Source organism: Hyperolius riggenbachi, chromosome 12 (assembly GCF_040937935.1).
Source record: "Hyperolius riggenbachi isolate aHypRig1 chromosome 12, aHypRig1.pri, whole genome shotgun sequence".
Classification (NCBI taxonomy): Eukaryota; Metazoa; Chordata; class Amphibia; order Anura; family Hyperoliidae; genus Hyperolius; species Hyperolius riggenbachi.
In genome coordinates this window covers 59,858,107-59,884,491 of record NC_090657.1, presented here as the reverse complement: position 1 = coordinate 59,884,491, position 26,385 = coordinate 59,858,107, and the positions used below count along the sequence as shown (strand labels likewise).

General features: G+C 44.4%; 1 protein-coding gene and 1 long non-coding RNA gene across 7 annotated transcripts in view; one reads left to right on the top strand and one right to left on the bottom strand.

The window, feature by feature from the left end:
- ANKFN1 (ankyrin repeat and fibronectin type III domain containing 1) overlaps positions 1-26,385 on the bottom strand; it is a 964,382-nt gene that overhangs the window by 134,700 nt on the left and 803,297 nt on the right. Inside the window, exons 13-16 of the mRNA XM_068263418.1 lie at positions 23,068-23,167; positions 15,409-15,541; positions 13,231-13,347; positions 2,201-2,416 (exon numbers count right to left, since the gene is read on the bottom strand). Coding sequence (XP_068119519.1) covers positions 2,201-2,416; positions 13,231-13,347; positions 15,409-15,541; positions 23,068-23,167 — 566 coding nt within the window. The remainder of the gene's footprint in view (positions 1-2,200; positions 2,417-13,230; positions 13,348-15,408; positions 15,542-23,067; positions 23,168-26,385) is intronic.
- Positions 1-26,385, top strand: part of LOC137541874 (uncharacterized) — a 601,362-nt gene that overhangs the window by 500,094 nt on the left and 74,883 nt on the right. For 5 of the 6 annotated variants that reach the window (XR_011025300.1, XR_011025294.1, XR_011025295.1 and 2 more), the window contains one exon: positions 3,678-3,882. The exons of the other annotated variant lie outside the window; for it this stretch is intronic. This is a non-coding gene — a long non-coding RNA (uncharacterized lncRNA). Of the gene's footprint in view, positions 1-3,677; positions 3,883-26,385 lie in introns of those variants that run through there. 6 annotated transcript variants of the gene reach the window in all.

Genomic DNA, 26,385 nt, shown 5'->3' with positions numbered 1-26,385 from the left:
TGCAGATTGAAATAAGAAGAGAACTTTTAATAACATTAATTGCCATCAGTATCAGACCGTAAAATCGGTGATGCTCAGGTCTTTACCATTTCCTAGCAAAAGTGGAATCTTTCTTTCAAGACACTGTAGTGACATATAGTAAAATACAGTAAATTTTTCAGGATACCCACTTATATGGGAATAATTATCCTGGTTTCAGCATCGGAAACACTTCCTATATCTATACATTGCTATCTATTAGTATGTAACCCTGCCCTCCTAGTGATATTTAGCCTATTTAGCTGCACAGCCTTCTCCTCCAGTGCACTCTGGGAGATCAGGTGTTGTTTCTGCTCACGTCGGAACAAACAACAAAGAAGCATTCCACAGGGTTGCTCTGTGCCAGCCCTAAAGATGCTGCCACCTGTTGTAATTTTAACTTCTTGATGACATCTCCACGCCAAGTGGTGTGAATGCGGCGGCAGCCCCAGGGCCGCTCAAGCCAAGTGGCGTGAATGCGGCGGCAGCCCCAGGGCCGCTCAACGCCAATTGGTGTGAAGTCCTGGGGCGGGGCTTTGCAGGAGATCCTGCGCGCATCTCCGCTTGAATGATAGAGCCCTCGGAGGTACAGAAGCGATCGGCTGGCGGGGGGGGGGGGGGGGGGGGAAATTAAAACAAGGGGAAATTTATTTTAAAAAATAATGACAAATAGATAAATAAAACAAACATGCCAACAAGGATCAGAGCCCACCAACAGAAAGCTCTGTTGGTGGGCAGAAAAGGGGGGCTGTGATCACTTGTGCGCTAGGTTGTACGGCTTTACAGTGAGGCCTTAAAGCTGCAGTGGCCTAAATTGTAAAAAATAGCCTGGTCACTGGGTGGGTGTAAGCCTACAGTTCCTAACCACCCTGGCGTTCTATCAAGATCGCCAGGGCGGCTGCGGGAGGTTTTTTTTTATAAAAAAAAATCTATTTCATGCAGCCAACTGAAAGTTGGCTGCATGAAAGCCATCTACAGGGCGCTCCTGCCGCGTACTCCTGATCGCCTCCGGCGATCAGAAGTAACAAGAAGGGCCTCGATGAGCGGCCCTCCTTGTTTTGCTTTTCTCATCGCCATGGCGACGAGCGGAGTGACGTCATGGACGTCAGCCGACGTCCTGACGTCAGCCGCCTCCGATCCAGCCCTTAGCGCTGGCTGGAACTGATTGGTCCGGGTGCGCAGGGCTCGGGCGGCTGGGGAGACCCTCTTTCGCCGCTGCTCGCGGCAAATCGCCGCAGAGCGGCGGCGATCAGGTAGCTCACGCGGCTGGCAAAGTGCCGGCTGCGTGTGCTCCTTTTTATTTGCCGCAAATCGGCCCAGCAGGGCCTGAGCGGCACCCTCCGGCGGTAATGGACGAGCTGAGCTTGTCCATACCGCTAAGGAGGTTAAGTGGATAAGCAAGGCTAGATTTATACTTTCTGTGCCCCTAGGCCAAGAATATTGTGGCTTCACTTTCATGTGCAGCAGTGCCCCTCCCATTCCATTCCATGTGTATCATCCATGGACAGCAGCCTCTCTTTCATTAAAAGCAACCTTGGGCATGAGCTTCCCTTTTCCATGTGTTGCTCCCCATTTTCAGCCTCCTCTTTCATATGGTGCAACCACTCTTTCCCTTTCAGGTTCCCCCCCTTGGGCTGCAACCACCCAAGGCCCGGGCCTTTGTTGCCTTTCCACAAATCCAGCCCTGAGAATGTATATCAGGGTGTGGAAAGATTTTACAATGGGCAAATACTGACTAATGTACAAATGAATATTGTAAAAAAAAAAAAAAGGGAATTTTATTAATTTCGTTATATTCCGTGAAGTTCCTCTTCACCTTTGGGGAGAGTATGATGGCTGTACAGAGTATGTAAAGAGCTGAAACTCTTCCATCATCAGGGCAAGAGCCAGACTGCTCTGTTCAAACATTACGGCCTCATCTATGCGTGTTTATTAAGTTAGAAGCCATCATCGGCATTACATCAGCTTTCTTGAAAGGCTCCCAACTCCAAAGATATTAAATCAAGCTTTTGTGTGGGTTTTTTTTATTGAGAACACAAGAGAGGGACGTTTGTTTAATGGAAGCGGATGTCATGTCTGGTCTCACAATGCAATTCATTTCTGCCAGCGCCGGGCACACCGCGCTGCTTTTCCACTGGCATGAGCCGGCGGGGGATTACTTCACACCAAATTATGGCATTACCTGGATGGTTATGAGTAAGATGTCCAGGGCCGACGGTTCCTCGGGAGTCGACAAGGATTTCCTCTGGCTTTGCAGCTTGGAGATCTGCATCCATTTGCCGTTGAAGAACGAGTACAAGGTCTCCACTTCTCGGATGGTGACAATCAAGACGTTGCCGTGCCGGTCCTTTATGGGCTCGTAATACACCCGGCCTAAGTTGTGCGTGCCAAGCAAGTTCTGGGGGAACAGGAGACACACAAAGATGTAGCTTAACCATTTCAGCCCGCGGGGATTTTTCACTTTATGTATCAGAGCAATTTTCCCCTCCCATTAATTCGCTAATAACTTTATCACTACTTATCACAATTTATTGATCTATATCTTGTTTTTTCCGCCACTAATTAGGCTTTATTTGGATGGTACATTTTGCTAAGCATTATTTTTTCCTAAATGCATTTTAACAGGATTAATAAGAAAAAAACGGGAAAAAAAATCATTATTTCTCAGTTTTCAGCCATTATAGCTTTAAAATAATCCACGCTACCATAATTAAAACCTATGTATTTTATTTGCCTGTTTGTCTCGGTTATGACACCATTTAAATTTTGTCCCTATCACAATGTATGGTGCCAATATTTTATTTGGAAATATAGGTGAATTTTTTCCGTTTTGCATCCATCACTATTTACAAGCTTATAATTTAAAAAATGTTCGTAGTATACCCCCTTCAAATGCATATTTAAAAAGTTCAGATCCTTCGATAACTATGTCTTTTTTTAATTTAATTGTAATTGAACTTGATGGATGGATGTCTTTTTTTCACCCTAACTATGTAACACCGTTATGTTATGGAGTGTCAGCATTGTAACTATCATAAATGTAAGGATAATGAACAGAGACGTTAGAACTGGATACAATTGATTAAAACAGATTAAAGAGGGAAGTAGTGGTGGACTTACCTCCTCAAAAAGACCCAATGGTGCGAATTCTTTATTCATAAAACACTAAAATTTTGCAACACGTTTCTCGGGAATGGATTCATCCCACTTCATCAGGCAATAGAACAGGAACAACTGTCCACTGATCTCAGCAGGTATAAGCACCTTTTGGAGTTTTATGAATAAAGAATTTGCACTGAATATATACTATCGGGTCCACCACTACATCCTTTTTTTTAAACAGTTTTTAATTGATTTTATCCAGTTCTGGCACCTCTGTCCTTACATAGTTCAGCCCACCCTTGGTGGAGGGGTGTTATCCCTATTTTTGCTACGTAGAGTGACTTTTTAACTCAAGTAGGGTCAAGTCTATTCTCCTTACCTGCCAATACAGTAGTTGCTTGAGTGGCAACCCACCTTTCTGAGTACCATTTCTATTTATATCAGGTCTAATGTAATATATTAGCATACTACAGTACCTTGGGCTCTCGATTTTGTTTCTTTGTATTCTTCAAGCTAACTATCATAAATGTGTCATAACTTTGTTTTACTCTTTTCAGTGTAAATGGCTGATCAGTCAAACGGGACCATCCTTTCTGACTGCAATTCAGCCTGCTGCAGGCTCACACAAGACTAGTCTTATAGAGGCAGGACCTACTGGCGGAACAGCTATTGAGGCATTTTATTGACCTGATGAAGGGGGCAATGCCAGAGAAACGTGTTGCCTAACTGTACCTTGCACAATAAAGCTCTTACAAATTTAAATGGAGTTGTAGTCGCTGATTTGTCTTCCACCAGAGAGGTTTTGCCTTCTACACCTCTCCTTTTTAAACAGTTTTTAAGTATTTTATATGTTTGTGCATCTCCATCTACCTATTGTTACTGGCTGAACTGCCCCTCTAGTTAAAGTAGGCCTACTACTCATCCTCCTAATACAGAGACTCTATCTCCATAGCAGAGGTGCCATGGCTGCACTTGTTGGGTGGAAGGAATCGCGGTAGTTGTGTCATGGTGGACCCAGCAGATGAGCCCACAGGCCATGGAGGTGGTCAGTGGAAAGAGGTGTGACTGTTGTAGTGATGAGCAGAAATTACGCCCATACATAATTACGCATCGTAATGCAAAATTTCGAGGGAATAGCGTAATTAATTTCGTAGGTAATTGTTACCATTCGTAATTACGCACAGATTTACGTGTAATTTATGCGCAATTTCATGCCGACTTTGGCGGTGATTAGCAAAACCCCCATACATGCTATTACTACCAGAATTGCTACATATGTGAACGAGAATAGTGGGTACAAGTTACAAAAATAATGGTTCTAAAAGACCTTGTAGTTTTTGAGAAAATCGATTTTAAAAATACAAAAAGAAATGGTTTTGAAACTGTAATTTTTCTGCGTTTGAAAACCATTTGTACATTTTTAAAATCCATTTTCTCAAAAACGACATGATCTTTTTAAAAAAATATTTTGTGACTTGTACCCACTATTCTCCTTCACATATGTAGCAATTTTGGTAGCAATAGCATGTATGGGGGCTTTGCTATTTACCACCAAAGTCAGCACAACATTTAGCGTAAATTACACTTAAATTCATGCGCAATTACAATTGATTATACAAAGTCAATTGAATTCTGAATTTGGAATTACGTATAGGCGTAATTGCGAAAATGTACATGTAATTTTGCGTAATCGTACTTAGATTACGATCATCACTGGATTGTTGGGTGGCAGGAGCACCATTAGAGTTTCACTGGTTTGTAGTTTTGGCCCTGTTTGGTCAGAGGCCCACTCAGGAGCGCAACTACAAATCAAATCACCAAAGCTTTGATGGGGCCTCTTTAATGTTCACAAACCTTCCCTTGCCATTCTTTGGTGACCCTCAAAGCCTGAAGGCCCATCTTATAAGAATCATAAAACAAGTGTAGCTATCAGGATCTTCACACCCATAACATGTGGCCACAAAAACACCTGATCTTGAGTATCAGAGGAAGGTAAGGTTAGAAGTTGGGGCCTCCCACACCTCTGCCCCCACCTGCTCCCTTATAGTTATGCTCCTGGGCACACCCACTGCCTTGGCGGGAAGGGGGGGGGAGTGGTGAAGTGTGTCATTACTGACTGCACCCAGTGGGCAGAGCTTTCAAGACAATGCGCAGGACATTTATATTGCGCTTTTCTCCTGGCGGACTCAAAGCGCCAGAACTGCAACCACTTAAGGCGTGGTCAGGATCATGAGGGAGTCTTACCCAAAGACTCCTTACTGTTTTTGCACTTACTTGAGCTGGGATTCAAACCCTTGTCAAAGGGCTTAATTATGCAGGGGCCCTAAGGACCACAATAAAGCTGAGGGGATGCCTGGCAGGCCATGGGGCAAATGCCCAGTTTACCTCTATTCAAGCACAGCAGGTGTCTTCATAGTAACACCCGTTATGGTAGACTGCACTGTTATGGGGGGCTATGGTGGCCATGTGTGTTGCATGACCCCTGACAGATAGCCCCCCATGGGGTGTAAGAGGTGAACGAGGTCGGGCATCAAAGTTTTGCTGGAGGGCCAATCAGCGGCGTGACTACAAAAATATAAGCCCCCGAGCGAAAGACTTTGATGGGGAATGTGCATACCTCTTTCCTCGCTTACCTCTGGTGACCCTCACAGCTTGGCAGCTCATCTTGCAAGGGTCAAAAAAAAGTTTCACACCCTTAACAAGTGTAGCCACAAAAACACCCGACCTGAAAAATGAACCACTTTATTGAAGTAGTAGTTGGCGCCCCCTTACAGCTCTGGGCCACCCTATAGGCACAGTGGCTGCTCCCCTGTAGTTACACCGCTGGGGCTTATGGTTTGTAGTTACACCCTTAAAAGGGGAATGCCATGATCAGGAGATCGCTCTTTGTAGAATGCATCTGTTCCATTGTACAACCTTCATCCCCTCCGCCAGCATCAGTCTTAGCAGAGTAAACTAGATATGTCCCAATCTTGTTTACTCTGTTATGCGTTGAGTAACTACCTGCATACTGCTTACGACTACAGTAAATATTTGTCAAATATTATTTCAATTCCAATAACCAAAAAATACACAAAGTACATTTGTAAATTAAATTAAAAAAAAAAACAAGCAACAAAAGTACTACACATTAATTTCATTAAATCTGAATCCCGCAACTGAATCGCTTTATCAGGCTTAATTTACCTTAAATTCTAAAAAAAACAAACACGCCGGTGAGGCCCAGTTTTGGCAGATGACCCATCTCACTGTTCGAGCCGCCCCGCAGCCCATCCAGCTAATTACGTTCCCGTCTTTCAGCTGCAACCCAATTAAATCGCTCATTGGAGTGGACATAAATAAGCAAGAGTCCCGCGGCGGGGATCAGGTATGAATCGGCCTCATTGAGGGCCTCCGCTGCGGCAAAACACCATCAGGAGTCTCAAAACATCACAATCGCTAATGCAATAATAAACTCCGGCCAATCAAAAGTAAACACAGGCCGGCTGACGACTTAATTCAGATTGGCAGATCAGAGCGGCGACGGGCCTCTGAAGAAATATTGAGTATTTTGAGATGCTCAGACGGAGCGCGCCATCGCTGTACCAACCATCCCCTATAAATAGTAAGAGGTGCTATATTTGGGAAAGTGAACCATTGTTGGTCGCGTTTCTGTGGCTTCTGTAAAAAACAATCCAAAGCCTTATAGAAGGAACGGATTTGTGAGAAAACAGGGCTGTTGGCTTGTTGACGCTCTACTTAAAGGGATGTTATTATCCAAATGAGGAAAATGTTTACAATTTGACTTATAAATAGCCTATGAATCGGGCAGTTATACCCGCACTCATGTTAAATGAGAAGGCAAATATAGAACGCTGACCAGTATGGAAGTCACAATAAAGTGGACCTGAACTCTTGCACAGGACAGAAGGAAAACAAAGAAATCCACCCTGTATGTATTTAGAGAGTTTAGGCCTTATTTCCTCTCATCTGTAACTAATCACAAGTTGTGCACTCAACAGTGTCAGCTGACTGCCACGGCAGAACAACTAATTGGTAAACACAGATTAACAATATAACTGCTTCCATGAAAGCAGGAAGTAGACACTGCAGATTTATTGCAGGATTTACATCAGCTGTAACAAAGAAATGTTTTCTTTAACCACTTTGCATCCAGACCTTGTTTCCCACTTATGGACCAGAGCAGTTTTTACATTTTAGCTATGTCCCTATTTAATCAGCAAGAACTTTATCCCTACGTAAGACACCTAAATGAAATATACAGTATATATTTTTTTCAAAACAAACTAGATATTTCATTGTATGGCATTTTTTCCCTTGAACAATTTTGTTTTCTATTCATTTTAATGGGGAAAAGAGGAAAAAAATTGAAAAAAACCACATTTCTCGGTTTTACCAATTCCAGTTTAAAAATAAAAAGGGCTACTGTAGATAAAAATCACACATTTTGTTTGGCTTTTTCTACGATTTATCACAAAACTTAGATTTATGTTCTTGTCACAATTTACGATGAAGATATTTGATTTTGAAATAATGCTACAGGGTGCATTTTTCACTATGATTTGAGAAAATTAACGCATTTTTAATAGTAAAAAATAATCTTATTGGTTCAGGGAACCTATATTTCCTTTCACCAATTAGTGCTGCATGAGATAGTGCCAGAGGTGTGCACAGGCGCAGCCCAATCCTGCACAGCTGGGCTTCTGCTACAAGACATATATCTACGTCCTCGTGGCTTAGATGAAGTCACAGAGGACGTAGATATACTGTACTTGTGGATAAAGTGGTTAAAGGTTATTATGCTTATGTTATTATGTTTTGTATCTTTTAGAGCAGAGAGGAAGTTCTGAGTTCGGGTCCACTTTAATAACAATGTCTAAAGCTGGACACACACATGCAGTTCTTACTTCAAATTATTTCATCAAATCGATACTCAGATCAGACATTGATCAACAACAATAAAACATTTTCTCCCATATCAGTACATGGTGATGTGTACAGGGGGAAACGTTACGCGATTATAAATGCCAGACTAAACAAGGGGCTTTTTAGTTTTGATTTGAATACCTTCAGGGTTGGAGCTCTCTTAACTGGGTATGGCAAGGTGTTCCAAAAGGTAGGGGCAGCATGACAGAAATCACTGGCTTTAGTTGGACTCTTCAGGTATCCAGGGCCCAATTGGCTATAGAAGAAAACTAGCATACACACATATGCATTTTCTCTAAATACCGATTAGATTTCTGATCATTTTTCTGATTGGATATTGATTGAAAATGGATCAAAAGGACGTACACATGAAATGAAAGCCAGTATTTCAATCATAGCCAGGAAAGAACAATATTTTCCAGCCTGTCTGAGCTGCTTTTTTGATCGACAACAAGATTGATTCCGAGCTGGAATTAGTTGCTGGCAATCAGTAGGTTGTCTAATTTTTTCTCAATCAGATCTTTTTTGTCGATTGGAAGTAGAATCTAAAGTAAAGATTGCTTGCTGTATACCTACCATGAAGTAGGATTTAAAGGATACCCGAGGTGACATGACGAGATATACATGTGTATGTACAGTGCCTAGCACACAAATAACAGTGTTGGGTTCCTTTTTTTTCTTTCCCTGCCTGAAAGAGTTAAACAGCGAGGACTGGGTCAGACAACAGTGTGACCCTCACTGATAAGAAATTACAACTATAAAACACTTTCCTAGCAGAAAATGGCTTCTTAGAGCGGGAAAGAGATAAAAAGGGTCAATAGTTCATAGATTTTAGCTCTGGCATACTTCAATGAATGTATCATTGAGCAAAAACAAAACAGTAAAAACTTAAAAAGTAGATTTAAATATAGAATAAAACTGGAATATCTTAAAAAGTCATTTTTAGGAGAAGAAGGATAGATACAATCGTTTATTTCATTAATTTATTTTCACCTCTGGTGTCCTTTAACCACTTTATCTACCACTACAATATATCTACATCCTCTGTGACCTCATCTAAGCCACGAGGACGTAAATATACGTCTTGTAGCAGAAGCCCAGCTGTGCAGGATTGGGCTTGCTCCTGTGTACACCTCTGGCACTATCTGATGCAGCACTAATTGGTGAAAGGGAATAGATGTTCCCTGAACCAATAAGATTGATTTTTACTATTAAAAATAATTGTATTTTCTCAAATCATAGTGAAAAATGCACCTTGTAGCATTATTTCAAAATCAAATACCTTCAGCATAAATTGTGACAGGAACATAATCTAAGTTTTGCGATAAACAGCAGAAAAAGGCCCCCAAAATTTGTTTCATTTACAGTAGCCCTTTTTATATTTAAACTGGATATGGTAAAACTGAGAAATAATGTTTTGTTTTTTTCTATTTTTTTCCCCCTCTTTTTCCAATTAAAATGCATAGAAAACAAAATTGTTTATGGGAAACAATGTCATACAGTGAAAGTCTAGTTTGTCTTGAAAAAAACAATATATATTTCATTTAAGTGGCATACGTAGGGATAAAGTTATTGCTGATTAAATAGGGACATAGCTAACATGTATAAACTGCTCTGGTTCATAAGTGGGAAACAAGGTCTGGATGCAAAGTGGTTAAGGTATGTTTTCCTCGATCTGTGTAGAGATTCCTGTATCACCTGTCTAATCACCTGAGTGCAGACAGTTACTAGCACATTAGTTTTTTTTAGGATTACAGTAATGCATTTTCTAGCAGTTTTTGTCTCCTTTGCCAAAAAGCATGGCAGTTTTTCAAAATAAAAAGGAAAAATTTGAATTTGAACTGATCACTGAAAATCTGAAAATTGCATGGTATGTACCAGGTTTAAAGGGGGACATCAATCTATAGATTTGATGGCTGATTGCCCATACAATTAGATAATTATCGAGCTGCCAAAAGCATGCCCCATCAACAAACACATGGGGCAAATATGTGGGGCACAAACCTGGAGGAGGAGTCCAGACACAGACGGGTGGTATGATAGGTAGAGTAGTAATGCTGGGGCACCCGGGGGGCAGGGCCGGCGCTACCATAGAGGCAAAGAAGGCAGCTGCCCCAGGGCCCCAAAGCTTGTAGGGACCCCCAGTGGCTACAAGAGGAAAAAACATTTTTCAAATCGACCTTATAGTTCCTGAGAAAATCGATTTTTAAGTTTCAAAGGAAAAAAAATACACATTTCAAAACCAGCCGACTTTAATGGTTAATAGCAAATCCACCTTAAATTCTAGAAACCCTAGATCATTGGGAATAAGAGGAAAAAAACAATTTTTCAAAAAGACCTTATAGTTTTTGAGAAAATCGATTTTAAAGTTTTGAAGGAAAAAAGTAGACTTTTATATGCGGTAAATGTCAATTTTAGTACCTAACGGTAGTGTAATTTTACATGTATCAAAAGAAAGAGCAATACATTTCCTGACAGGGTTTCCAGGGGGTCCATACGCAGCCGAAGCGCTTTGGCCAGGGATCGCTCTACAGCCGCAATATGACTGTATGAAGATCACTGGCATTTTTTTCCTATTTTCCCAATTTTTTTTTTTAAATTATGTGGGGTCCCCCCTCCTGAAAGTTTTTAACCCCTTGTCCCCCATGCAGGCTGGGGTAGCCAGACTGTGGAGCTCCGACCGATTGGGGCTTCAAACCCTGACTATACCAGCTGCAAAAAGGGTCCCTTAATGCCAATTTTTGCTCCGGGGTATCTGTTGGGGGGCCCCCCAGGTTTATTTTGCCCTGGGGCCCAATTGTTGCTTAAACCGGCCCTGCCGGGGGGTGGGGGTGGGAACTGGTACATGTACACTGGGGGAAGGGAGCAGCAGCCGTGGGTGGTGAGGCTGGGTCATGAGGCTGATTTCCAAAAAGATTTCATGATGAAATTGGTCGGGAATCGGTCTGTGATTTATGGCGGCCAAAAGACCTCTCTCCAATCAGATTCGATCAGAGAGAGATCTGTCTATTGTGACGCAGTTTCAGGGACCTCCAATAGGTTATCACTGCTCTATTTGTGATCACGATCTACTGCTGCTGAGCTGATAAAGCTGTAGCCTTTCAACTGTTAAGGTGCGTACACACGCCGCTTATGGAAGATCGGGATCCAATCCCCTAGGGTGACATCGCCGGCCTCCCTGTACAGATGCGTGTCAGCTATGTAGCGGACGATGCGTTCTGTTGCTATGTTGGGAGGGGGGCACGACTGGGTGGCTCATGCATGACAACGTGGTGAGTGGGGGGGGGGGGCGGTGCAGACAATGCGATTGTCCGTCGCAGGGGCAAGTTGATCTACGGGGCAGATCGCTCGCATGTTGGAGTTCGGCAGCCGTACATTTGAAAAGGGTCCTTGAAAAAAGGGTGCCTGATATAGATGGAAAAAAAAACAGATGCGGCTACAAAGGGCGCCTGGTGTAGGCAAAATGCCAAATTCAGCTACAAAGGGTGCCTGGTGTAGGCGAAAAGCTAATTTTAGTTTATAAAAAAAAAGGATGCTGTCATACGCAAAATGTATTGAGCTATAAAAGGGCCCTGGATATAGCCGAGAAAAGTGATTACTATGACCTAACTTCTCCCTACTCTCACACAGAACCCTCCCCCATTGGTGCCTACCGAACCCCCCCCCCCCCCCCCCTTGGTGGTGGCTAACCCTAAGATCTCCCTGGGTGATTACTATGACCGAACTTCTCCCTACTCTCACACAGAACCCTCCCCTGGTGATGCCTAATCCTAACTCCCCCTGCACCCCCGAATCAAAAATCTCGGCTATAAAAGGGCACCCTTTTGTAGCAGAATCAAAAAAACTTTGTAGCTGAAAATCTTGAAGCCGGATCAAAAATCCCAGCTACAAAGGGGCGCCCTTTTGTAGCCGAATTGAAAACCTTGTAGCTGAAATAAAAACTCGGCGGCCCTTTCCCCATCTTGTAGCCGAGATTTGCAGAAATAACATTGAAGTTTACGGAAATGCCCTTTTAAAACAGATGGCTCAGGCGCCCTTTTCAACTGATTCCGTCGGTGCCCGCTGTACACACACCTGACTATCGGCTGAGGTGATCGATATCGGCCGGGCCTTGTGTATGGGCCTCTAAAGCAAATACAAACATACGCTGAAACAATAGTTACTCACCTATGTAAAGGGAAGGCTTTGGATCTGGTGAAGCCCTCCCAGTCCTCTCTCCATACTCATAATCCACCGCTGTGGTCGAATCCACCTTTGGGAGACCTCCCAAAGGCTTCAGAAGTGCTTGTGTCTCACTCTGACTACCTCCAAAGTCCAGGCTTGCACATGTGCAATACGGATGTGCTCTTGTTTGGAAGCACTCGGGGATGTGAGTGCTTCCAAAGCCTTCCAAGGAGTCTCGAAGGCGCAGAATTCCAATGAGGGAGTATGGGATCCAGAGTGTTTCCTCTTCATGGGTGAGGACAGCCCTGGATTTACATCACAGGAGCCTATAGGCACAGATGTCCTGGCACCCTAAACTCCTCCCTCCATGAACCTACAAACACCTGCCGAACCGCACTGCAAGTGTGCTGGCTGGCCCAGATATCCCTTCTCCTTTAGTTCCCTTGCTCATCATAGGTAGCTACAGGTTCCCCTTAGTATTAGGAGCCAGAACTATCCTCCGTATTAAGTAGCTAGAGGTGCCCCCAAATATTAGGTAGCTAGAGGTGCCCCCAAATATTAGGTAGCTAGAGTCGCCCCCGACTGAAGGGAGATCTGGTCATTGGAAAGCCGAGACCTGGGTGAGTAACCTCATTTACATGCCACTTGAAACTCTGCATAGGTAAGGTAGAAGGCAAGCACCTGGGGAGGGAAGTGAGCCGCCTTTCCCTCATCAGGCGCCTGTAGGAACGTGCCTACAGAGCCTTATGGTAAATCTGGCCCTGAGTACCTAACTATATTTTTTTCCAGCGTCGCAAAATCAGGTAAAAGTTTCTTACGACAAATCCTTCTACTGACTGAATCTAAAGAACGCAATGATCTACCTCCGGAGAGGCAATAAAGGGACGCAGGTGGAAGAGGCCACTGAAGAGCTTCTTTTCTTCAAAGAGAACAACTTGTTTTGTACTTAACGCGAGTTTACAAAACCCCAACTCCATCCTGTCAATAAATGAAATTAGCTTATGTTCTTATTAGCCGAACCTGAAGTTGAGCAGCTGCAGCCAGCATCTTCTGTCGTGCCTGGAGAGCGGTGGACGAGGACATGGAGATGGACATGCTCTGCCGAAGCCACCTGATGTCATCCCACATGCACGACAGCTGGAAGAGAAACACATCAGCCGTTAGAACTTCTATTCCAAACTTCAAGACCGTAACTTGCCAACCTGTACATCAAGAACCAAATTCCAACAGCCATTTTTTATAGGGGATCTGACGCCCACTGAGGCCTAGCCTAGGCTGTTTATAATGCGGATCCCCACCTCTAAGCATTCTGGGAGACCAGAGGTCTTTTCTACTGGCGTTAGAACTCTCAGTATTTTCATCCCACATCCCAAATACATACAGATCAGTTAATTGGCTTCCCTCCAAATTGGCCCCAGACTGCGCTGTACGTGGGCAGCACGGTGGCGTAGCGGTTAGCGCTCCTGCCTTGAAGCGCTGGGTCCCTGGTTCGAATCCCAGCCATGTCAACATCTACAAGGAGTTTGTATGTTCTCCCTGTGTCTGTGTGGATTTCCTCTGGGCACTCCGGTTTCCTCCCACATCCCCCCCAAAAAAACACACATATAAGTTAATTGGTTCCCCCTAAATTGGCCCTAGACTATGATACAGGCACTACACAATACATACATAGACATATGACTATAGTAGAGACTAGATTGTGAGCTCTTCTGAGGGACAGTTAGTGACAAGACAATATACTCCGTACAGCGTGCGTAATATGTCAGCGGTATGTAAATACTTAAAGAGGACGTGTCACGGAAATCTTAAAATTTAAAACACATACAAATAAGATGCTAGCCAGCCTCCCTGCACACTATTCTGGCAGTTGGATGGAGCAACTGCCATTCACTAAGTGCTTTTAAAAATAAAGAAAACCCTGAGAACCCCCTATGAGAAGATGGGCTAGTCCAAAATCAGTCGGTAATGTCCGATTTCTACTACTTACTGTAAGTGACAGAAATGTGTTCCTGTCTACAATAGCGCTATTGCAGATGGGAACATGAAGAAGACGCATGGCCAGGCCTGTGCAGGCGCAATGAGCCTGTCAGCCGAAATCGAAAGTATCTGGTGGCGGGGCACAGGAGGATCCGTGAGTGACTGCGAGGGCACAGGATGGCTGCAGGGGGCTGGTAGAAGCCCCAGGTGAGTAAAAATTATTTTTTTTTTCTAGGCTTAAGAATCCCTGACTATATACTCTGTACAGTGCTGTGGAAGATGTCAGCAGTATATAAATAACAACAACATTCTGCAGAGATCACCTGCCAGTTCAAAAGATATTGCTCCCTGCGATTAATGTCAGAAAGTAGTTTAGGGAGAGGAATGATTTTGCAATGGGCACTGACCAAATCATTTATAAAGGAACTAGTAGACCTAAGCCCGTTTGAGGCTACTTACACACCAGGACGTTGCGTTTAGGGGACGTTATAGGGCACATAATGTGACCCTAACGCAACGCCTGGTGGTGTTGGAGCAGGACGCTACCAAGAGCCGCGTTACAAGCAGCTCTTGGTGCGCCTGCTCTGTCGGAGGCGCTGCGGAGACCACGTGAGCGGAGCTCTCCGCATCACGTGGTCCCACCAGCCAATCAGCGGCCGCTCCAAAAAGTAAACACTGCAAGTGCAGTGAATGCCATGTAGCCATGTGCCTGGCTACGTAGCGGCCTCTCCCTGCCTCCTCTCCACCCCTAAAATAAAAAAAAACACCTGTACTGAGCATGTGCAAATAGTCGCGTATAAAGTACTGCATGCAGTACGTTGTCTTGACGTGAAGCGTTACTGTGTAACGCAACGTGGGCACTGTGAACAGCCCATTGATTTTTCATTGCTGTGCGGTGGGGGTGCGTTACAGGCTGCTCTAACGTGCGCCTGTAACGTCCCACTGTGAAAGCAGCCTCAAACCACCTGCCGTGCACGCCCGCTCACCCACCGTTGCACACGACCGCCGCCCGCTCACCCGCCGCACATCCGGCCGCCTGCTCACACGCCGCCTGCTAGACTCCCTGGCCCCGTTCACGGCCTCCTGTCTCTGGGTCCGTGCTGCGCACATGCGCAGTGGGCAAAAGCACGGACAACGTTACACAGAGACAGGAGGCACGGACACAGGGGTTTTACTATAGAGGATACTGTGGGGAAAAAAAGGCAAAGTAAGAGCAGTTACCTTTGTAAACCAGAGGAAATCTTGCATAATTGAAGTGGTACAGGAATCGTCGATTTCCACGATGGGGATATGATCTTCATTGGTGACTAACATGTTGTCTTTGTAGTAAAAGATGACAGCGATGTAGAGACCCCTGCAAGAGGAAAGCATGGTCACCAACTGACCTCAGAGCGACATTGCTGCTGCCTATTCCATCTAGGGATGGTCAATGAGGTGGAAATTATTTCCAGTTCATGCAGCATGAGGCCTGGATCCCAACTGTAGGGTTTTTAATGAGCGTTTTCTAAGCCATTTTAAAAGCTGCAGCTTTTTGCCAGCGATTGTGATAATAATTCTGATTGGTCCTTTCAATTATAATTTTTTTTACAGTTTGCAATCATTTAAAATCACGCACAGATCGCCATGTGTAGCGATTCAGGAGCTATTTGCCAGCGCTTCAATACTTTACATTGAAGCGCAAACGCTCCCAAAATGCTGCATATCCTGCAATTGTGATGTTGCTAATGGCAACCGCTACTGTGAAATTTGCTACATGTATTTACATTGGCAGAGCATTTAGGGAAATCGCTAGCGGTTTAAAGAGACTCTGAAGCGAGAATAAATCTCGCTTCAGAGCTCACAGTTAGCAGGGGCATGTGTGCCCCTGCTAAACCACCGCTATTGCGCCGCTAAACTGGGGTCCCTTCACCCCCAAACCCACCCCCGCAAGACTTGGTCGCAAAGTTGGTCGTATATTTTCTCTTCCTAGAGGCAGGGCTAACAGCTGCAGCCCTGCCTCTAGTCGCGTCTATCAGACGCACATCGCCGCCTCTCCCCCGCCCCTCTCAGTGAAGGAAGACTGAGAGGGGCGGGGGAGAGGCGGAGGTACGCGTCTGACAGACGCGCGTGGGGCAGGGCTGCGGTGGTTAGCCCTGCCCCAACCAGGAAGCGCTCCCCCGCTGCACGGAGGGGATTTGGGGGTGAAGGGACCCCCGTTTAGTCGCGGGATAGCGGCGGTTTAGCAGGGGCACACATGCCCCTGCTATCTATGAGGTCTGAAGCGAGATTTATTCTCTTTAAAGCGTTCCCTAAGGGCTCTTTCAAGTCAGAGGCCTTTTTCAGCGTTTTACCGCCATAGTTTGTATTTTCCATGGTAAAATTAAACGTAATGCCACGTTTTTGAGGGTTGCGTTTGGAAGCTTTTTCAGGGCCCACCACGGCGCTTTTTCAGGGCCCACCACGGCGTTTCGCGTTTCAATGATAGTCAATGGAAAATGCAAACTACAGCTCTTTTAAAACGTTCTTAAAACGTTTCACCACTGAAAACAACCCCCAGAATTCAATTTAAAAAAACGAGCTGTAAAACGCTTTGAAAACGCTATGGAAAAGCTATGTATTGGCGTTGAAAAGCATAAAAATGCCTTCCAATAGCACCAAAACACTGACAGCAAAAGACAGTGTTTTAGCCTTTTCTACTGCAGCTTCAAGTGTGAAAGAGCCCTAAACGCTGAAATAAAAGCTCTAGTGGGTTCCAGCCCTGATGCAAATTTGGAATGAAAAGCTATGCAACTTGAACATGAACCAATCAAATCCTACTGAGGTAAAATTTGATTCAATTATTTCCAAGCTGCATACATTTGCACACAATATTGCATAATCCTGCATCAACTCAATTATTTGCATCTCATTGCCCATCCCTAATTTCATCTACCAATGAGCAAAAATCTCAATTTCAGTTCAAAATTTGCTAAATGTATTTAAAGAGCCTTTGATTTGTAAAACCGAAAATCCTGGAAGTCTTTGCAGGGATGAGCTGGGTCACCTATCTACCCATGTATCTAACTTAAAGTGAACCCAAGGTGGGAGGTACATGGAGGCTGCCATATTTATTTCCTTTTAAGCAATGCCAGTTGCCTGGCTGTCCTGCTGATCCTCTGCCATAGCCCCTGAACAAGCATTCAGCAGATCAGGGGTTTCTGACAATATTGTCAGATCTGACTAGATGAGCTGCATGGTTGCTTCTGGTGTGATTCAGACACTACTGCAGCCAAATAGATCAGCAGGGCTGTCGGGCAACTGGTATTGCTTAAAAGGAAATAAATCTGGCAGCCTCCATATCACTCTCACCTCGGGTTCACTTTGAGGCCTGGTGCACACCAAAACCCGCTAGCAGATCCGCAAAATGCTAGCAGATTTTGAAACGCTTTTTCTTATTTTTCTGTAGCGTTTCAGCTAGCGTTTTGCGGTTTTGTGTAGCAGTTTTGGTGTAGTAGATTTCATATATTGTTACAGTAAAGCTGTAACTGAACAGCTTCTGTAACAAAAACGCCGGCAAAACCGCTCTAAACAGGCGTTTTTCAGAGCGGTTTGCGTTTTTCCTATACTTAACATTGAGGCAGAAACGCATCCGCAATCCAAAAAATGCCTCACCCCGGGAGTATGCGTTTCTGCAAAATGCCCCCCGCTCTGGTGTGCACCACCCCATTGAGATACATTGACCAAGCGGATCCGCAGCTGCAAGCGGGTGCAGAAACGCTGAAAAAGCCGCTCGGTGTGCACCAGCCCTTAATGTGTTTTCCACTTTTGGTGAGAAAACTGCTACCCGGCTATACGTATGGTTAGGCAAACATATCATCTGATTTACTTTTTTATTTTGTGCATATGAAACACGACCATGCCACCGCATTAATCTAAAGGTGGCCATACATGATACAATCAAAATTGGTCAGTTTCCTGTCTTTCTATAAAAAGCAATTGATTGTATAAGAAATTGAAAATCATTTTTCTTAGATCGAGGAAAAAAATATTCATTTTTAAAAAAAAAAAATCAGATCGGATGTGTTAGAAGAATCAGAAAGAAAAACAAAAACTGATTGTTTTATTTGATCTTTTTTAAAGGGAACCCCGATGTGAGAGTGATATGGAGGCTGTCATATTTACTTCCTTTTAAGAATCAGAATCTTGTTTATTTTGCTGAGTACAAGGAGAGTTGTATCCAGAAGTGATTTTGGCACAAACAGGGTCGGTGGTGTTACAGTAGCAGAAAGCTGCATTTAGCATATAGCGGGGTAATGTGCTGCCGTCTAAACAATACCAGTTACCTGGCAGTCCTCCTGATGAACTCCTTGTGTCTCTAAGGGCTGGTGCACACCAAGAGCGCTTCTGAGCGCTTTTAAAAATTTAAGCTCTTTGAAAAGCACTTGGCTAATGTATTTGAATGGGATGGATCACACCAGAGCGATGTGATTTTCTCCCAAACGTAAGCTCGGGTCCTGCAGCATTTCTGCTGATTTCTGAGGTGATTCAGCCTCAATGTTAAGTATAGGAAAGTGGAAAATCGCTCTGAAAAGCGCTACATCAGAGCAATTTTCCAAGCGATTTTGTTACAGAAGCTGTTCAGTTCCAGCTCTACTGTAAAAAAAATGCAAAACGCTCCACAAATCGCTAGGCATGATTTTAAATCGGTAGGCACATGCCTAGAGTCGCTCTGAAAAATCACTTGTCTGTGTTAGGCCCAGTGTACACCAAAAACCTCTAGCAGATCTGCTAAACGCTAGAAGTTTTTGGAGCAGATTTCAGAACGATTCTAGGCATGTTTAGAGAGGGTTTTTTAGGCATGTTTACAGGTTTTCTAGGCATGTTTAGAGAGGTTTTCTAGGCATGTTTAGAGAGGTTTTCTAGGCATGTTTAGAGAGGTTTTTGGGAGCGTTTTTATGTAGCAGGTTTCATATATTGTTACAGTAAAGCTGTTACTGAACAGCTACTGTAACAAAAACGCCTGGAAAACCGCTCTGATGTAGCGTTTTTCAGAGCGGTTTTCCACTTTCCTATACTTTAACATTGAGGCAGAAACGCCTCAGAAATAAAAAAAAATGCTGCAGCCCCCAAGTTTGCATTTGTGGAAAAAAGGACCCGCTCTGGTGTGCACCATCCCATTCACTTTCATTAGCAAAGCGGTTTTCCCCCCTGCAAGCATTTTAAAAAACGCTCCAGAACATGGGTGCAGAGCCAGTTAGGCTTTAGTGGGGGGTAGTTAGGGTTAGGTATTAGTATGGGGGTGGTTAGGGTTAAGCATTGGAGGGGGGCAGTTAGGGTTAGGCATCGGTGGGGGGCGGTTAGACATCAGGTGGGCCTCTTTAAAATGTTGGGTGCCTCATAAATTGTAGTTGTGTACCTGCTGCCTTTGACACTTTCTTCGGCTCTCAGTCACAAATGTACACATTCTGTACTTGCAACCCTCTAGAATTTGGAAGACTGAATTATCACCTCTGCGAAACCATGGCAACGCCACTCTTTCTTCGGTACAGGTTATCCGGGAACGCTCAGCTGCCCGTATGGGGTGCGCACGGCAGAGTGTTTGTCATTTTCCGAACCTGCTCAAATCAAGCAACTCTGACACTCCGATCTGCCAGCTTCAGTTACAAAAATCTGTTATTCTGCTAGTGTCATTTATTTAAAGGGAAACTAAACTCAGAACGTCCTCTCTGCTCTAAAAGATTAGTCACAGCATGATAACCTTTCTGTAAAAAGTAATTTATTTATTACAATTTATGGAAATCCTAAAAACAAGACTGACGTTTGACTCTGTTCACTCTTGAAGGAGTCACTGAAAGGGTTAAGCCTCAGTGTTTACTATATAAAGAACTGCCTCAGCAGAGCTCTCCTGCAGTCTATTCACAGTTGCTGATAAGAACTAACAAGAGCTCCATCCAGTATATGGACTGTACATAGATGTTTATCTCATCATATTACATACATCATGTCGGTAAACACTTCACATTATGTTTTTAGTTAATTATGTTTAGAGAGTAGGAATGGTCAATTAGAGGCAAATAAATGCAAGTTGCTGCACGGCTATGCAAATTTTGTATGCAAATGTATACAGGGTGAAAATGAACCAATACGATTCTGCCAAAGGGGGATTCCATTGAGCCATTTTCAAGCTGCATTTATTTCCATAAAAAATTCATATACAGTAATTCTGCATCAACTCACAATTAAGGATAAGCAAGAACAGTTTTGCAAAGTGCAAAACTGGCCCAGTGCTTACAGGGGCCGCAGTTGAGAGGGTTAACTCACCTTTTTTTGCCATTGCGCCATGTTTCTCTCCATCTTCCTGACACTTCTGCCTTCACAGCCCAACTTCTGGTTGTGATATGGGAAGTGTCAGGAAGGACAGCAGCGTGCTGCACAGTGGCAAGAGGAAGCGACACTGGAGAGTGAAAGCGGAATTGGAGATTAGAATAAAACAAACAGTTTCACTTACCTGGGGCTTCCCGAAGCCCCCAGCAGCCATCATGTCCAGCACCCGCCCTGCACGATCCTCCGTTCTCCCGCTGCCAGCTATTTTCATTACCGTTGGCTTGTAAGTCAATGGCAACTGTGCCTGCACGCCCCGGGCCATGCGTATCTTCGCGTTACTGTCCTGCAGTGGCTGGTAACGTGAAGAAGGATACGTGTGGCTCGGGGCACACAGGCGCAGATGCCGTCGACTTACAAGCCAATGGTAATGAAACTAGGAGGATCGTGCAGGGCCGGTGCTGGACAGGATGGCTGCTGGGGGCTTGGGGAAGCCCCAGGTAAGTGAAACTGTTTGTTTTATTCTAATCTTCAGCTCCGCTTTAAAAGTAACCCAAGGTGAGAGGGACATGGAGGCTGCCATATTTATTTCCTTTTAAACAATGCAATTTGCCAACTGTCTCCCTGATCCTGGGACTTTAACATGACAAGATAAGCTGCATGCTTGTTTTAGGGTTGTGACTCAGATACTAGCGATGCCGGTAGATCAATGGGACTGACCGGTAACTGGTATTGAATAAAAGGAAATAAATTTGGCAGCATCCATATCCCTCTCACCTCGGGTTCCATTTAACCCTCTCAGCCATGACCTTGCCGCCGTACACGTCGGGGAAGTTCTCAATCATCCCCACTCACAATTATTTGCATCTCATTCACCACCCCAGGTTTGCACCACACTCAAATTATTGTATTTATTATCTCCTAAATGGCTACAGGTCTGGAAGAATATTATATGTTCACTATGGAGATCTTGCAGGTAATTACAGTTGGGATAATAAATGAATATAATACTAAAGGTACCCATCCATCAAGCAACTTGGCGGCCGATCGACCATTCGATTTGATAATTATTATGGAATCGGATGAAAATCGGTGCCACAAAGTGCATGCCTGATTGACGATCTGACCAATTTCGGGCCGAACATGTCAGTTAGACATGCTGCCTGATGTCAGTCCTTTGTGGTCAGTCTAGTGAGCGCTGGTAACGGCAAGCTATATCAGGATGAGTGACAAACGCGACGAAACCCCTGACGCTGCCCGCCCCCCGTTGTTCAATCTTCCCCCTGGTGCGCAGTACACTACACTTTCCCTGTCTGCCACTGGCTCCGTCCATACATGCGCCCTTTGTGGTTGGCGTCGTACATGTGGTCGCCTGGGTGACATCCCACACGCGCTCACGTTACTCCAGCAACCATGTGGGGCACGTGTATGGACGAAGCCAGCGGACAGGTAATGTATAGTGCACTGGGGGGGGGGAGGCACATTGAACATTAGGGGAACAGCATCAGGCTGGCGAGGTGGAGGATGCGGTGTCACAAGGCCGAGCCCAGATCAATTTCAGCATAAAGGGGGAGAAAGAGGCGCCCCTGGTATGATAAAACTACGTTAAAAGCAACTAAAATGAGAAAAAGTTTGAGGTGGCTTACCTCAATGGTGACACGTTCAAATAATTTGTAACGTACTTTGAATGTACACTTGGCAATGCATTCCGTGGGTCTCAGCCCACTTCCTCAGGCTGAATATAGTGCCAAAAGAAAATCAAGCCAGTGTTTGAGGCGCCTCTTTTTCAGCATGACACGGATCAGGAATCGGCCTGCGGTGTATGGGCAGCTGACAGATTTCTCTCTAATCAGATTTGCATCTGCCCATCATCACTAGATGTATGGCTACCTTAAAGGATACCCGAAGTGACATGTGACATGATGAGATAGACATGTATATGTACAGTGCCTAGCACACTAATAACTATGCTGTGTTCCTTTTTTTTCTTTCTCTGCCTGAAAGAGTTAAATATCAGGTATGTAAGTGGTTGACTCAGTCCTGACTCAGACAGGAAGTGTCTACAGTGTGACACTCACTGATAAGAAATTCCCCCTTTTTTTACCTATTTCTTGCTCCCAGAAGCCATTTTCTGCTAGGAAAGTGTTTTATAGTTGGAATTTCTTATCAGTGAGGGTCACATTGTAGTCACTTCCTGTCTGAGTCAGGACTGAGTCAGCCACTTGCATAAGTGATTTTTAACACTTTCAGGCAGAGAAAGAAAAAAGGGATCACAGCACAGTTATTTGTGTGCTAGGCACTGTACATACACATGTCTATCTCATCATGTCACATGTCACTTCGGGTATCCTTTAATAATAGTATAAGCACAAACATCAGTGCCACACAAGCAAATGCATCCTACAGTCATTCCAAAAACAACAAACATGAAAATGCAGTCAAGACAGTTTAAATAACTGTACTTCCACACAAAAATAAGAAAAAAAGTAAGGCACTTGGCTGTCCTCACAGTCCCATCTTGCCTACCAATAAAAGAGAAAAAACATACGGTTTAGCAGAAGGCAGCTCAATTTCACTTTCCCAGCGCAGAACACGACCCACCTTTTTAACGTCTTGACAAATTTGTTAGTGGAGTGGAAAAGATGCTTGAGGCTCCTGGAGACGGACTGCTTGCGGCTCGGGTTCTGCAATTTCGCACTTTCTAAAATGAAGCACACAGGGGAATCGTATACATTTTTAAGTGTCTGCAAAACATTGAGTTTTATGATATTTGTTTAATAAAACAGCAACTATAAAACACGGATGTTGTGTAATCGGCCAGTTAAAAAAAAAGTAAAAAAAAAACCTCCTCTCCAGCAGCCCAGAACTTGCGGGGTTGGGTTGGCCCCCTCTTGGAAAAAGTTTTCACAATAGTGGGGCTGAGAGAATTCCTTTCTAACGAGGCATCAGCTCCATTATCGGGTTATTCAGAGCAGAACACCAGGTAGCGGCCAGCAATCAAATCGACAGGGTTCCTTTTAACAAACGTTGACCTTTGCAGCTAGCATCCTGAGGAAGGTTAAGGCCGGGATTAGCACCAAGCCAGCTACAAGACTAATTCCCTCATTGTGTCCCACTCTCTTTTCAACAATTTGCTTCACTTAACTCGATATAATGAGGGGGTTTGTAACGTGTCAATTCCTATTTAAGGGATCCAAAGTTGAACTCCTCACATTTTCGGGGCAGTGGAGTGGATGTAATGTTGGGACTAGGCAATCTTTAAAGAGGAACCAGTCATGGATTGGCATTTTGTAATAAATCATGCCACTGAAGCCGGTGTGACAGAGGAGCTTTGCCTGCCTGGAACTGCTTCTTCTCCTGTTATTAAATTTCTTTCCTGCCAATGTTATCTTGAAACCAAGGTACAGATCGAAAAATACCACTTAACACATTAGCAACAGTGCTCAGAGGTTGCTTTCTTGAAGTTTTTGATCACATGAAGAAGCAGATGTGCATAGGGAGGGTCTGTGGGTGGAGCCAGAGGCATAATGGTAAGTAACCACCCATGATCATGGGGGGGGGGGGGCAACTTCTTACCTTCTATCCCTCTAATAAAAGGGTTGTCCACTTCATAACAAGTGTGGCCACATCAGCACTTTCTGTGAACGGGAGGAGATATAGTGGCCGCACTTGATTTTTGCTGTTTTCTGGCCACACCACCTTCAGCTTAACCCCCTTAACTTGAGGCGATGTGCCTGGATATGGGTGTTTCTTTCTTGTACTGGATGGGAGGAGACCTGGTGGCCACACTTGTTATGGATGGGAAGAGACATGGTGGCCAGTCTTGTACTGGATAGAAGGAGACATGGTGGCCACACTTGTTATGGATGGGAAGAGACATGGTGGCCAGTCTTGTACTGGATAGGAGGAGACCTAGTGGGCACACTTGTTATGGATGGGAAGAGACATGGTGGCCAGTCTTGTACTGGATAGAAGGAGACATGGTGGCCACACTTGTTATGGATGGGAAGATACTTGGTGGCCACACTTGTTATGAATGGAAAGAGACATGGTGGCCACACTTGTTCTAGATTGGAGGAGATATTGTGGTCATACTTGTTATGGATGGGAGGAGACATGTTGGCCACAAGTGTTCTGGGTGGGAGGAGACATAATGACCCTAATTGATATGAATGGGAGGAGACATGGGCATCACAAGTGCTATGCATGGGAGAAGACATGGTGGCCATACTTGCTATGAATGTGATAAGACATGGTGGCCACACTTGCTATAAATGGGAGAATGCATGGTGGCCATACTTGTTCAGGATGGGAGAAAACATGGTGGCCATACTTGTTCAGGATGGGAGAAAACATGGTGGCCATACTTGTTCAGGATGGTAGTAAACATGGGGGCCATACTTGTTCACTACGGTAGGAAACATAGTGGTCACACTTGTTCCGAATTGGAGAAGACATGGTAGCCACACTTGTAATGGATGAGAGGAGATATGATGGACACTCTTGTTATGGATGGGAAAAGACATGCATATACAGGTTTGTGTATCTTGACAATAGACTTGCATATAAGTTCACTTCATCATCCGTGAAAAAGCAAAAGGGATACTGAAGGAGAAAGAAACCCATGAAGTATGAAGACCCATCAGAAATGATCAGCTAGATTTTTCCTCTTTTTCAGGAAGTCATCATTTGCCCTCAAATGATGCTCAAGTGTTGACACAACTAGGTGGAGGATGCTGCTGCAGAGCCATTCAGAGAACTCCAGAGGCACTTTGAGAGTACTAAATACTTCTGCTGTTGGTATGTTCTAACAGACAACAATTGTAATCGATGAATAAATTACACGTTTTTATTTTATATGCAATCCAAAGTCTCTTAAAGAGAACCCGAGGTGTGTTGAAAGAATGTTATCTGCATACAGAGGCTGGATCTGCCTATACAGCCCAGCCTCTGTTGCTATCCCAAACCCCACTAAGGTCCCCCTGCACTCTGCAATCCCTCATAAATCACAGCCGTGCTGTGAGGCTGTGTTTACATCTGTAGTGTCAGTCTCAGTTGCTCCCCCGGCTCCTGCATAGCTCCGGTCCCTGCCCCCGTCCCTTCCCTCCAATCAGCAGGGAGGGAAGGGATGCAGGCGAGGACTGGAGTTCTGCAGGAGGCGGGGAGAGCAGCAGACTGATACTATAGAGATAAACACAGCCAGCTCTGACAAGCTGTTTGTCAGCAGCGTGGCTGTGATTTATGAGGGATTGCAGAGTGCAGGGGGACCTTAGGGGGGTTTGGGATAGCAACAGAGGCTGAGCTGTATAGGCAGATCCAGCCTCTGCATGCAGATAATATTCTTCAAACCCACCTCGGGTTCTCTTTAAGGTTATTCGCATTTAAGCTTTAGAAAATTATCTACTGTACTATTACTATATTTTTTTCCATTTTATTTACATTTTTGGGGGCTCTAAAATCATTCAGCTTCACCTGAGCTAAAAATGACCCCATAAGGGCCTATATTCAATAACTTTTCCCCCGAGTCTTCTACAGGGAGATACAGTATATTCACACCTTTATCAATAAAACCACTTTAAAGGTCAACTGTAGTTAGAGGGCTATGGAGGCTGCCATATCTATTTCCTTTTAAACAATACCAGTTGCCTGGCAGCCCTGCTGATCCTCTGCCTCTAATACTTTTATCCATAGACCCTGAACAAGCATGCAGATGATCAGGTGTTTCTGACATTGTTGTCAGATCACCAGGGATGTCAAAAATGGGGGGGGGGGCACATCAAAGTTTTGCTGGGGGGCTCAATGATTTGTAGTTACACCCCTGGTGGAGGGAGTTTTGTCTTTTGCGAGTTTTAGGTGTCATCTTTTTACCCTATGGTCATCCCCATAGCATGATTAATTCAGAGTGCACAGCAGACTGTC